Source organism: Perognathus longimembris, chromosome 2 (assembly GCF_023159225.1).
Source record: "Perognathus longimembris pacificus isolate PPM17 chromosome 2, ASM2315922v1, whole genome shotgun sequence".
NCBI classification, from domain to species: Eukaryota; Metazoa; Chordata; class Mammalia; order Rodentia; family Heteromyidae; genus Perognathus; species Perognathus longimembris.
The window spans coordinates 146,543,451-146,558,488 of record NC_063162.1 but is presented as its reverse complement, the minus strand read 5'-3'; the positions used below and the strand labels follow the sequence as shown (position 1 = coordinate 146,558,488).

Here is a 15,038-nt window from a genome sequence, read left to right as displayed (position 1 = left end):
GGCACTGGGGGGCCACCAGGACTCTGCAAGGTCATGGCTCACTTTCTGTGCATGTGCACTAAGAAGGGGTTCTACTTACCAGATGCACCTTCCTGATTATCAGGACATGGTGTCACCCAGTCTGGTGTAAGGAACTATATCAGCATCTTGATCAGCACATTGACGAAACTTGAGGGGAGATCATCGTGGGGTTATATGGAACATCCATAGGCAGGGAGCATCCATGGGCCTGTCAAGAGGCTCTGGCATTGTTGCCTTAGCAACTTGGGCCCATAAAAAGTCTGCCTGCCTCATTAAGGTGCTCCTTGACTTGACTGTTGTGGTGACATTCCTGTCACTATGAGAAATACTCCCAAGTGGCACTACCAGGTGCTCCAGACTCATCTTTATTCCCTTCCTTTCTTATGGATATACTGACATCCTTCTGTAACATCTAAATTGCTGACTCTAATTAGTCTTTCCCCTTCAAAGGGCCTCTTCTGTTTAGTCCAGGGCTGTTGATTTGACTTTATTTTTATTTTCATGTCATAAACTTGGACATTTGTAAGTAATTAGGAATTTTGGTCCAATTTGAACCATGTAGCTTCTAGTCGATGCATGATCTGGGACTTTTTTTCCCCTATAATTAAAGTGACTTTGAGAAAGCAGTTCAAGGACTTCTGACTTAACATATGAAGAATTAAGATTAATCTGTGTTTTCTCCTTGTTCCTTAAAATGGAGTGCATCGTGCATTTTTATATATAATGAAAAAGGTTCTATTGCTATTAAATCTGACATCCTGCCAGTTTTGCCTGCATTTGTCTTTGAGATTGCCTAAGGACACCTGATTTAGAAAATTGTATTCTGTATAAAATTGTAATAAGGAAATACTTCATAGTCTTTTCCTTAAATCTTCTTCTATATCTCAGAAATAGTATCAATGTGACAACTTGAGAAATCACTGAAATAAGACAAATTAATTTCCTCGCTTCTGTAGTCAATGACTCTTCTAACTACCTGAATATTTAATGCCAGAGGCATGGTCCCTTAGCCAGTCAGCATCTCGGTGATGTGGACTATATTCTGATAGAGTATCTGCACTGAGATGCTCCCATACCTATACTGTTTAGCAACTATATTGGCTCCGGATACCACTTTATTTATAATCTGTTTGGGATTAGTAACTGTGAGGGCTGTGAGTAAAAAATAAGTGACACACTGATTTCATCTAGTGATAATTCCAGAGAGAACTAGATTAGAAAAGGAAAGGCTATCAGATCCTATTGGAAGACTAGAACAGATGAGAGATGAAAAGACCATCTATCAGATCCTATTCCCTAAATAAATTTAGTTGTATAGCGACATCTCTAACATATGTGATAGGTATAGAAATAGCTAAATTCTAAAGCATTAGTAATGTCATTAATGAATCATAACCAATGCATTTTTTCATATTGCTTAATTATTACCTTATACTATTGGTTTAGCAAAATCGCTATGCGGGTAATACTGTTTACCTTTACTAATAGTTTGTTCTCTGAGTCACAAAAATTCTTTCTTAGTTAACATAATAAAAAATTAGTAACAGGAAAGAGTTTCAGCCATTCTTTTTTTTATTTTATTGTCAAACTGGTGTACAGAGAGGTTACAGTTTCATACGTTAGGCCTTGGGTACATTTCTTGTACTGTTTGTTACCTCCTCCCTCATCGCCTCCCTTCTCCTCTCCCCCCTTGAGTTGTTCTGTTGGTTTACACCAAATGGTTTTGCAAGTATTGCTTTTGGAGTCATTTGTCTTTTTATCCTGTCTCTTGATTTTGCTATTCCCTTTCACTTCCCTAGTTCTAATACCAGTATATACAGTATCCAGTGTATTCAGGTGAGATACAGTGATAGACGAGTATAACCACAGGAAGGGATACAAGAGGATCAAGAAAAGGAGCTACAGTTTCACATGGCGTGTTGAAAGTAATTACAACAGTGATATATCACTCATTTCCATAACATGGAGTTCATTTCACTTAGCATCATCTTATGCATTCATAGGGGCATAGCTATGATTCTCTGCTGTGACTAGCCTAAACCTGTGCTAATTATTCTCTATGAGGGAAACCATAGAGTCCATGTTTCTTTGGGTCTGGCTCACTTCACTTAGTATAATTTTTTCCAAGTCCTTCCATTTCCTTACGAATGGGGCAATGTCATTCTTTCTGATAGAGGCATAGCATTCCATTGTGTATATGTACCACATTTTCCTGAACCATTTGTCTACTGAGGGGGAGTTTCAGCCATTCTATACAATATTTTTGAAAGCCTTCTTTGACAGTACAGACTTTGTCAAAGAGAGAAAAAAGATCGGATTATCCTGGTCACTGGCTTTTTGCCAATAACATCTTACTGAGCACTTGTCATCCCCAAAAAACATTCCATAGAAGTAACATATAAAGGTTCTGGATGAATCTTCACTATCAAAGTACATTGTATATTTCTATAGAAATTTCACAAAAGAAATCCTTTTGTAAATAAATACATGCTAATATGTTTTAGAAATTGTGGGATGTCAGCTACTATAATTTCCTTAAAGCAGTTGTTTTCTGAGTTTTGACATTCTACTCTTAAGTGTTCTCCCTTGTTTTTACTTCCTATATAAACATGACTTGGTGCTAGTGGCTCACACTTGTGATCCTAGCTACTCAGAAGACAGTGATCTGAGAATCACAATTTGAACCCGTCCAGGAAGGAAACTGTAAAATACTTCCAATTGACTACCACAGAGCATCTCTATAGTTAGTCTCCTCTCTTACCTTCAGTATCTGTATCTACGTGGGAGCTTCCTAATATACTTAAAGTGCCTTGCTGGTCATTCCTATATAACTGTTACATACTTCCTGGACATGTTGACTTCCCTCCTGTGGTCCTTTTAAGGGCTTTGTTTAAAATTTGCTATGTTAGTGTTAAAGATTTATGCCAGTAGGGGCTTGCTTTCTAGGCTTGTCCTTTTACTTACCCTAAGGGCTAAATGATAGCAGCTCCCTGTGAGCTACTTTCATTGTCTGTTGTGTCCTGTCCTTTATTCTTTCCAGCTTCATTTTCTTTGTAAGAAGTTCAGAAAGTCTACAATTCACAAAGATTTTTTAACATGACATCAGTCTTTATTGACATCCTACCCTGTGAACCCCTGCCTCCCATTGATCTGTTTATCTGGCACTCATCATATTCTTGTTTTCCTGATTTTTATTATAAATGTCTTAGCTCAAATGTAGTCTGTAATCTCATTGTTTTGCCTACTTCCATTACCTGAGACACTATGCTGAATAATGTTGGCTCTGAATAAGGGCATATCCTTTGCATTTCTTTATCTTGTTCCATGTCTAATAGTGAGATTGCTTTATGAACAACTAATTGTCCTTATCACTAAACAAACATTTATTTTCCATGAAGGAAATGAATGCTTAAACTGAGCTTAATGACAGATTTTTATCAGCTGGATTGCATCTTGCTTTGTATTATTTAAAGCTCCTTATAAAAGAAGTACAACAATTGTTTGGAACGTAATTTTCCTTCATATTTTTTTAGTTTTCAGAGAATTGTTTAAGAATGTGGAATACAAAACATCATGAAAAAAAAGACCTAGGAGGCTTTTCAGGGTTTTGCCCTGAGTAGTTCAAGGTAGGATAGAGATAGGAAGAAAATAAGAATGAGAAAGATAACAAACAAATGAAAGAGGGGGAGAGAGAGTAAATGTGAAAATACCTTTAGATCAACACTGACACCATTTGGTAAGTGATATTAAGTTGGAATAATACAAGCCAGATGTAAAAGTTGTTATGAATATAAGTGGCTGAAAATGTATGTCAAGCACCCCTCAACTGCTATGAAAAGAGATTTACCTAATTTTTATGACTAATTGTTTTCATAATAAATTTCTCAGGAATAAACACACACATCAAAGTAGGTCTTGTTACTATATCTTGAAAATGAAGGCATGGAAGGTAATGCTGAATTGTAGTTATATGTGTATTGAAAATCTGCACTACAAGGTTATGAACCCAAACACAATTTTTTTTTTTTTCCCATAGGAAATTTGAAGTACTGCCTTGTGATTCTCAATCAGCCTCTGGACAAATATTTTCGTCACCTTTGGAAAAAAGGTAAACTTAAATATAGCAATTATATTTCTTTGCTATTTTACAGTTTGGGAGTGAATAACATGAATATTAAGTATCCTGAGAACCAAATGAAACAGCAAAAAGTGGCACCAAAATGAGGTGATTCAATTATTGAGTTATCTGAACAATTAATTATGGCTCCTCTGTTAATCTTGGTCTGTATGTGATTTCCAAGGATCAAATACAGTATTTCAGACTTACTACCTGGGTATTAATTCTGAATTACCAAAATGAATTTGTCAGGGCATAAATATTTTGGCACCAGTGTCAGTATAAAGCATCGACATGAATTCTTGTTTTACCTTCCATGTAAAATTATCAGACACAAAATTAAAAAACAAGACATTTCCTTATTATGTTATCTTCTTAAAATATTTTTGTTGAAAGTATGGTTAAAATAATATAATTTCATAGAAGTAATGCTTCTGGGATGTTTCATGTAAGAAACAGTGCAATTCTTCATGTAAGAAGCAGATCTTGTTAAATATTTAAAATATTCTTTGATTTTTATGGGATTAACTCTAGGCTAGAAAATATTACTGTCATTTGGTGTTTTGAAATCGATTGTTTCTGAAGGGACTAACTATGGTTCACTGTAATACTAGCTGAGATCTAGAGGATCACAATTCAAGGGTATACCAAGCAGAAAATCCAGGAGACTCTGTCTCCAAATAATGAATGGAAAGAGGAATAATGGGTAAATTAAGTTATACTACTCAAGGTACATATGTAAAAATGGAACTAGGAAATTTGAGGAAATAGTTGGGATTGGATCAATTCTATTTAATCTAGGGATTATAAAATACAATACAGATAAGAAGATGTAGGTAGATAAAGGGAAGCAAGTCTAACTTTGCTGTAAATATCAGAGGTCATTGGAATTTGGGAATGGATGTGGTGCTCAAAATTCTTTGTGTGTGAGTTAGACCTTTCAGTTTGGTAAATGATTTTCTTAACTGATAGTATGTGATAAATGAAAATCCTAATGGGTGCATGCTTGAAGGGACCTGTTTGTTTCTGCCTACAAGGTTATCACGCTACTTCAGAGTTATACACAGGTTATAGGCAGCATACCCTGATTTTATTTCTAAGAAGATGTCTGACATGCCAGCTACTTACCAGGCTGAGCTCTGAAGATGATAGTTCAAAGCCAGAGTGAACAATTTTTTTTTCTGAGATTCTTATCTTCAGTTAACCACCAAAAGGTCAGAAGTGGATCTCTGGCTCAAGTAGTGAAGCATAAGGCTTGAAGAAAAAAGCTAAAGAGCAATGCCTGGGCCCAGAGTTCAGGCTCCAGAATCCACCCACCCCCACTGTCACCACCACCAATAGAGGAAGTAAGTAAGTCTAGTGTGCATTCTACACATGGTTTGAGTTTGCTGGTGATGTTTGGAACAGCCTGAATAGGGTGACATGGGTTGCTATAGTGTGAGACACTTGTTAAAGCTAGCAGGAGAGTAGCTGAGAGGAAAGATTCTATTTTTGAACATAGTCAATAGAACTGCACAATGGGAACTTTTTGGTAGAGCTAGAGGTCAAACAGTGACACCTCGCTGTCTAAATGTTTTCCATGAATGTAGCTTTTAAGGATTCGTTGCCTCTGACTGCATGGATAGGTAGAATATTACATACATTTTCCATTTAAATACATCTAGACAAAGAGCTGGCACATCACCTAAGCTGGGAAAATGCCAGGCTGCAGGATCTTCAAGGCACCTGTTGGAATAATGATTAGCCTAGTTATTAGCCTAACAATTCTGCGACATAGTAGTGAGGCTTATCATGGTTTTATTGAGCCACTGAGTTAACATAGTTGTGTCCTTTTCTGTCTTTAGTGCTTCACACAACTTATGCTTTGAGCACATTTAAAGGAACCATAGCTATGATGAGCAATTTGCATACTTGGTTCAAGTCCACTGAGCAAAATCATTATGTACAAGCTGTAGATTCTGTAAATAAGGCTGGTGGAAAAGATTTGTTTCAGGTACAAAGAAATAGGTGTGTGGTGGGGGAGTTCTAGTCTACAAACAGATTATCTAAAGGTCTATGATCTTTAATATATTAATAGCATAGAATAAAGATTGGAGACATATTTCACCATTCCCTTCTCCAAGATGAAGGCCTATTTCTATAGAATTAGATATTTAACCATTCTGGATATCACGATATAAATATGATAAGATTTAAGAAGTCTAATGTTACCTTTTTCCCAATGGATTTACTCAGATGAGACGGCATCTCTTTGTCTTTTTGATCATATTTACATAGTATCTCTTTTTTAAACATTTCTTGTTGCTTGCCAGTAACCTTCATAATAGCATTTATTTTTAATAATTACTCCATTAGAATTATTGTCTCTTTCATACTAACTCATTCATTCAGGATTATTTAAGTGTCTTTTATGAAAGCTGTACAAGACTTTTATTACTCACATTCTAGAGAATAGTAGATGTGACACACTGAAAGTTTTAATAACTTATTCACGTTCATACCTGCAGTAAATGGGCAAGATAGGGGTTTGAACTCAATACAGTGGGGTCAAAACGTGCGTGAGTAGAACGTGCCATATATTTTCTTACTTCAACAGCTGTTTTTAGGTTTATATGGGTTTTTTTTTGGGGGGGGGGTGGAGGGCCCCCTAAGGGGAACTCATGGCCTGGGTGCTATCCTTGAACTTCTTTGTTCAAAGCTAGCACCCTAACACTTGAGCCACAGCTCCACTTCTGACTTTTTTTTTCTTTTGTTTTGGTAGTTAATTGGAGAAGAGAGTTTGATGGGCTTTCCTTCTCAGGCTGGTTTTGAACTGCAGTCCTCAGATCTCCACCTCCTGAGTAGCTAGGGTTACAATTGTGAGCCACTAGCACCCACCCTTTGTGCATTGACAAGAGATTCTTCTTGTGAAAGAGGAGAACTTAAGCATTTGTCCCTCTGTGGACCATGAGGCTCTGTGGTAACTTTTGAGCTCTACGGTTATGCAAAAGCAGCCGTAGAAAACACACTAAATAACTGACAGGTTTGTGTTCCCAAAATAATAAAATAAGAGCAACATTGAATCTGGACTATAGTAGATAGCTTGTTGACCTTTTATAATCTATTTTAACTACTCATATTACTTCTACCTTAGCTGTGGATCTCTTGGAAAACTGTTCTACCTCCAGTATTACATGATCTTAACTCCCTTTCTGGCTATTACATTTTTGTCTCCCTCCTGTTACTTGATACCTATACTATCTGCTGATTTCTTCTATCAGTTCATTCAGCCTTTGTTAGTTCATTTAGCCTTTGTTGATCTTCATAGTACATTGGTTGCTACATACCTTTTAAACAATAAAGTTTTGTTGTTATTATGAAGGTGTCATACAGAAGGGCTACCATTTCCTAAGTCAGGTAATGACTACAATTCCTTTTGGATAATGTTACCCCTTCCTTGATTTTCCCCCAGCTTCCCCTCCTATCCTTGCCTACAATTTATATGGTTCATTTTCCAGTGTATGTTGAATATACTTTTTGCATTTGTTCACCCTTCCACCCTCCATTTCTACTCCAGTTTTTGCCCCCCCCCCAGATGAAAAGAGAAAGAAAAACACCACCACCAGTAACAATAACAACAATAAGCCATGTTTGCATTTCCTGGAATTCATTTTGATGAATAGTATTTTAAATGTTCAGAGGAGTTACGCCTTTGAGTTCCTTCCCTAAGACTATCCTTTAGCGTGACTATGTATATGCCTAGGGTCCTGTATAAATTATCGTGACCAGTTGCATTTTAGATCTAGCTTCCACGTATGAGAAAATATGTGCCACTTGTTGCTTTCTTGCTACCTACTTTTAATTTTAGTAGTGCTATTTATTTTATCATAATTCCCTTCTGCATTTTTCCTATCTTTTCTGGCAGCTGAATTATATCTTTACTCACATACAGGGTTACCAGTTCTTCCAATAGTGCTAGTGTTAGGAAACTGATTGTATTTAAGGTGTGGTATTCATTGGCAATCAGCTCTTCAACAATGTATCATAATCATTGTTTTCACTGTGCATTTTGCTTGGCAGCTGTGACCAGAGTAAACATTCATTGTCTGTTTGAGAGAAGGAATTTGTTTTGTTACTTTGCAAGCTTTGTGTGTGTGTGGTGTGTGTTTCTCTGTGTGTGTGTGTGTGTGTGTACACACCCTGGCTTTAGCGTCTTTAAAACATTAAACTTTTACTACCAGATACATACTTGTAAAGTAATATGACTGTGTAAAAGCTGCTGTTCCCACATCTTAGACACCCTCCTTCCTCTGGGTAATCAACAGGTAGTTCCACTGAAACCTGTGGTCTGGCTTCTATAACTCTGCAGGCACACAGTACATAGTGAGACCAACCCATTCCCAAGACATTGTCACTGCAGTATGGAAAAGATAGCGTCATCCAGAGAGCTTGCCATGCACCCAGCATTGCCAAGTGCATTGCGAGACTTTTATTGACCAATCTCCTCCCATTTCGGAGCATCTTCTGCCTCAATACGTTGTCTCTTTCTTTCTTTTCCTTCTTTCCTTGGCTTCTCCTTTTTACATTCTTATGTGTCTCTTCTTTTTTTTTTTTTTTTTTGGCCAGTCCTGGGGCTTGAACTCAGGGCCTGAGCACTGTCCCTAGCTTCTTTTTTGCTCAAGGCTAGCACTCTGCCACTTGAGCCACAGCGCCCCTTCTGGCCATTTTCTGTATATGTGGTGCTGGGGAATTGAACCCAGGGCCTCATGTATACGAGGTAAGCACTCTTGCCACTAGACCATATCCCCAGCCCTCTTATCTGTCTCTTTTCTGTTACTTTATCCTCTGGCAGTAACTGTTCACATATGCTCCTGCACATATTTGCAGATATACTGTCATTTCTTTCTGGCTCTTTCTTAATTGATATCAATATAATTTTGTGTGGGTAATTATTATAAAGCTGATTATAATTATTAAGCACTTACTTTAATTTGTTTCTATAAGTATTAATCATGTATACCTAATTTTCAATATAATTAATAATTTCAATCTCATAGTATTCTGGCTCTATTTGATTTCTTTATTAAACTAAAATGAATAGTAGTAAAACTAGAAAAGATTGTGATTTTACAGTTTGGAAAATACACATATATATGTATATATATATATATACAGTTGGGAAATATATACATGTATTTATGTTTTAAATTTTTATATTTTAATTACCTCTAAGCAGTTGTGTGTTCACACACATATATGTGTGTGTATATATATATATGTATATATCTTAATTACAACTATTCATATGTTTTCCTGATCCTATCATGGAGCTACATGTTATAACTTATTAACGAGTCATGAAATCATGTCATTAGGGGTAATGCTAGTGTTTATAAAAAAATGAAATTTCAGGGCTGAGAATATGCCCTAGTGGTAAAGTGCTTGCCTCTCATAAATGAAGCCCTGGATTTGATTCCTCAGCACCACATATATAGAAAACGGCCAGAGGTGGCGCTGTGGCTCAGGTGGCAGAGTGCTAGCCTTGAGCAAAAAGAAGCCAGGGACAGTTCACAGGCCGAGTTCAAGCCCCAGGACTGGCAAAAAAAAAAAAAAAGAAATTTCAGATAAAAATGCTAGGTCATGCACAGTTAGAATGAATATTGTTTCTTGAGACACACACATGTATGCATGTGTGGTGGGAAATGCATTTGTTCCTGTAGGACATGAGTAATTGCTGCCACGTGAAAAATGACCCCATTCACACCTCTGTGTGGAATATCCATCACTCTACTGAAACATTCTATTCGCAAGGTAGAATGTGGCTTCACCGAGTACTGTTGGTTAATTCATGTGAGATGCTCACTTTCCACTAAGGCTACTGAAGCAAAGAAATAACCAAAGCCAGGGCTCTCTGCCCCCAAATTTTAGTGGTTAGTGGCCACTTCCTACACTGCCCCTTCTTTTACCCACATGGATGAGAGGCTTTCTAAAAAGCTAAGTGATTCATAGAAATTCCACTACTAATTTATAGGATGCGGGGTAGACTCCTCATCTACATATGTGCTGGGGCCTCTGTGGACATTCTTCCTAGCAATAGCTTTGAACCTCATACTAAATATTTTCTTATCTAGCAGATTATACATTCCAAAGCTTATTTGTTAAGGAACATTGCAAAGAGTCTAAATCTCTTTTCTATTAAGTGTTTTGTCAGAACAAATATAAAGCAAACATTTGAAAGCCGTAAAAACAATAACTGAATGGGAATATTTGTAACCTTTTATTTTAGAGTAAGTGAAGTGAATGAGTCTCAAATGAAGTAACTAGCTTCCAGCCATCATTTCCCACAGTCACATATGTGTACGTAGAATCTTGGGTATGCCATTTTATAATCTTAAGTCTATGCGTTTTGCTTACTAACCACATAGTTTAGGAACTTAAGGGAATTTATGCTAAAATCTGAAGAACTTTCTATTTGAAGTGCATTTATAAATCTTCTGCTTCTTATTTTCATTGTAGCTTATATGAGCTATTTTTTACTTGATATGCTAAAAAGAGAATCATTTTTCAAGTACCAGGTTTCACAGTATTACATTTTTTCATGTTCACAGTTATTTCTTTATTCCATGATTTTGGAGCATGTACTGTGTCAAGCAGTGTGGAGACAACACAGTGAGGCGAAGACATAGGCCATGTTCTTACAAGATTGCAGTCCAGTGGGAGACTGGCTCAGCTCCACTGGATTCATCATAATGTCCTCTGTAGACTCAAGCATGCTAGCGGTAAGGCCTCTTTCTACTCTGCTCCTCTGTCTTCACTACAAAGGTGTACAATCTCAGAAGACGTCTTCCTTTATGAGCCTGATATCGGGTAATCTGTAGGCACTCCTGATCTTACTTTAGTCCTCTGTAACTCCAGTCAGTTACTAACAGACATCTAACTCTCTTTTAGAATCAGTGTTGTTGGGATATGGGTTTCCTAATATGTACAATGTACAGAAGACTTTGTACTAGATCGTGTGTGTGTGTGTGTGTGTGTTTGTGTGTGTGTGTGTGTGTGTGTGTACATTTTTTTTGTGTCTGTAGGGCTTGAACTCAGGGCCCAGGTGCTGTCTCTGGGCTATTTTGTTCAAGGTTAGCACTCTACCATGTTGAACCACAGCTCCACTTCCAGTTTTCTGGTGGTTAATTGCAGATAAGAGTTTCATGGACTTTACTGCCTGGGCTGGCTTCAGACCATGATCTTCAGATCTCAGTTTCCTGAGTAGCTAGGAGTACAGGTGTGAGCCACTGGTGCCAAGCTCATTTGTTGTATTTTAATCAGTTCAATTAAATGAGGATTTAGAAAATTAGTTCTAGACACCTGAAACAGATACAGTACATAGGCTAAATAACTCCAATAAATAACTCAACCATCTATGGTTATTTTGGGTATCAATGTATATTACCCTTTTTATAGGTGAGAAGAAATTGCTTTTCCTGTAAAACACCAGTTAGAAAGGGTCCCTGTGTGTATACCTCAAAATGAGATGCTACCTAACTCTAAGACAAGAAAAGGAAAAGAAAGCTGGGTGCTTGTGGCTCAAGCCTGTAATACTAGCTACTCAGGAAGCTGCAATCCTAGCTACTCAGGAACCTGAGATCTGAAGATCACAGTTCAAATCCAGCCAAGCCAGCCTGGGCAGGAAAGGCTGTGTAACTCTTATTTCCAACAATCTCTTAAAAGTCAGAAGTGTAATCTTCCCCCCCTTTCTGCTGCCCTTGAGTTGCTTAGTTTGTTCTCATCAGTGTCCATTGCAGCTGTTGGGCCCCCTCTACTGTATTTCCCCCCTTTCTAAGGAACAGAATATACTAAGCAAAAGAAAAGAGATGTATCACCCAATCTGGAAGGAATTGTACAGAGGACATGAGCACTGTAGACTAGAGTGACAATGTACATTAAGGATAAGATTTTTTTTTAAAAAAAATAAGAAAGCAAGGGGGGGTAAGATGAGGGGCTGAGGAGGGAAGGGGAGAAAAATGAGGAGGGATAACAGATATGACAAGAAATATATATGTATTCACTACCTTGAGTATGTAACTGTAACCCCTCTGTACATCATCCTGACAAGTAAAAATCTTGGAAGTGGCGCTGTGACTTAAGTGATAGAGTTTCAGCCTTGAGCCAGTGCTCAAGGACAGTGCCCAGGCCCCAAGTTCAAGCCCTAGGACTGGCACAAGGAAAAAAAAAAAGGTGCGGGGGAGGAAGTAAAGAAGGGAGGGAGGGAGGAAGGAGTCGAGAGAATCTAATTTTTTAAAAAGGCCAACAGCAATAGCTATCTGCATTGTTTAGTAACATGCACACTCTTCTGTTAACCAACAGTCTGACATTGGAGTATATATAATTGCATTTTCTGTGCATGTAAAAACTTGATCCCTTGGTCCAGATAACGTATCTGGACTGAAAAACTTAAATTTGAATAAATAAGCCATTTGAGAAGTATCTGAAGAAGGAAAACTAAACCTAGTAGTTCACGAAATGTGTTCTATTGGTGCATAATGTTAAAAACAAGAAAACACCAGCACTAAAACTTGAAAGTTTTGATGAAAAAACTTTGAGATTAGTGTTCTCCTATTTATTCTCAAAAGGCTGTATCAGCAATGTCATTAATGGTATAGAAAATAATATTTTGTTGAAAAGCATGAAAAGCACTGACACCAACAATTCTTTTGTAACTGATTCACCAGTCTAAAATAATGTGATTTTTTTGGCTTTTTTTCTTTTTCTTTATTGTAAAGGTAGTGTACAGTGGGTTACATAAGGTAATGAGTTCATTCCTAGTTGAACAGTATTACCCCCCCCCCATTTTCTCCCATTTTACCTCTCATTGACTTCCTTTTTCCTCAAGTTGTAAAGTTCATTTCCAACCAACTGTCTTGTGAGTATCGCTGGTATATTGGTTCAACCTTTGTCCTTTGTCTCACCATTTTGTTATTCCCCTTCCCTTCCCTAATTCAAATAAACATATACAAGACACAGGGTACCAAAATAAAAAAGTGGCAATAAGTATAAACCAAAGGAAAATAAAACAAATGAACAAAGAAATAACTTCACACAATACATTTAAAAACAAAACAAAAACCTCTTGTTTCTGTAAGGTTCACCAGAAAGGAAAGGAAACCTGCCAAATGGTGCAGGCAGAAAAGTTTATTGGGGGAAGAGCAAATTGCTGGCCCCCGTGCACAAGATGGAGGTGTGGGGAGACAGAGGAGAAGGAAAAAGAAAGAGAGCAAGATAGAAAAGGAAAGGAAAGAGAGCAGGGATTATGTTGAGCCGGATTATATAGGGAAAGGTGGGAGATTTGGCCAGGTGGATTGGATGTGACCTCAGAGAAGGAGGAGGTAACTGCCTCCAGGTGTGCCAGTTACCTAGGTAACTCAGGTATTGGGCGCAGACTTGAACAGGTGGGGGGCATCTGCATGGAGCCCTCCTGGGGGTGAACCTTACATTCTGGCCTTTTAATAATTATGAAAAAGGGCGCTGACTCTCTCTGGCTACTTCCTGCTGGCAAGGGCGTCGACATTAAGGGTAAAAGGCAGAGATGTGGCTCCACCAGGAGAAGACAAGCAGCGGTCCCTTGGTGGTAGATGGCAGTCTTTGAATGAAGCCTGGAAGAAGTCTCATGAGGCAGGGGCTGGAACTTAATTAGGAATTGACCACAAATACTTGTCAGAATTATTTTCTCTAAAATTTCCCGCTTTTTCCTTTGGCTTGTGGAATCAGGTGATCTTAGAATTGCTTCAAGGGAGATTAACTGTGACTTCACCCACCTCATGGCCAAGATGGCGAATTTCTGAACAAGTCATGGTGCTAATAATACCTAGGTCAGTGCTTGCAGTTATTTTGTTTTTAGATCAAACCCAGAATGGCTAGCCTTTGAGAGGGAACCTAGAGGGGGTCCCTGGAACCCAGCTCGCATTGCACTCTCCAGGGCACAAGCCAAGCGGTTGGGCCATTGAGACTGATTTTCTAGCCTATGAGGCGTCTTGACTTTATGGAATAGTCTGGTAAGGACGTAGGAGTCCGTAAGGATATAGATGGGGGTCCACAGGACCTAGACAGGGCCTCCACAAGGACATAGAGTCAAATTCTCAATTCAGGCATCCCTGAAATGAGAACAGACTGGCCAAACAGGCATAAAGGGTCCCTCTGGCGTGGTGAGACAAACAGAGGACCTGTAGAAGGGAATCACTCACCAGACATAGAGAGGAGATGGTGGGGTAGATGCGTAGCCAGCAATGGTAAAGGTGAGAAGTCCGAGGTGAGTTTCCTCCAGCTTTTGGCTGTCTGGTCCGAGGAGGGGTGGTCAAGGAGGCGGGTTAACCCTCAGAAGAGAAGGGGGAGGAGGGGAGCCAGTGACTCCTGACTCCGTCCCCTTACCAGATGTAAGGTTAACCTGAAAGGAAACCCGCCACATGGTTCAGACAGAAAGGAGTTTATTGGGGAGAAGCAAACTGCCAGCCTACAGAAGATGGAGGTGTGGGGAGGCAGAGGGGAAAGAAGAAGAGGAAAAGAGAGAAAAGAGCAAGAGAGAGTAAGAGAGAAAAGGAAAGAGAGCGGGGACTGTGTTGGGCCGGATTATATAGGAAAAGGTGGGAGATATGGGAAGGTAGATTGGATCTGACTTCAGAGACGGAGGAGGATGGAGCCCTCCCCAGGTGTGGACCTTTTCTTGGAGTTACTTTGATTTGCATAATTTTATATGGTCATATGTACATAGCTATTAAGCTATTGTGATCCTCTGCTAGGACTTTCCTAGACATATACAAATTATTATGAATGAGGGAAACCATGGAGCCTGTGTTTCTTCGGGTAACTGATTCACAAGTCTAAGAAAATGAATGTGGTGATATTTTTAAAAGTAACCTTTTTCTTTTGCCAGTCC

The 15,038-nt window shown here is 38.5% G+C and overlaps 1 protein-coding gene across 2 annotated transcripts in view; it reads left to right on the top strand.

The window, feature by feature from the left end:
- Tpk1 (thiamin pyrophosphokinase 1) overlaps positions 1-15,038 on the top strand; it is a 240,713-nt gene that overhangs the window by 33,075 nt on the left and 192,600 nt on the right. For both annotated transcript variants that reach the window (XM_048340405.1, XM_048340406.1), the window contains one exon: positions 4,058-4,129. In XM_048340405.1, the coding sequence (XP_048196362.1) occupies positions 4,058-4,129 (72 nt within the window). The remainder of the gene's footprint in view (positions 1-4,057; positions 4,130-15,038) is intronic.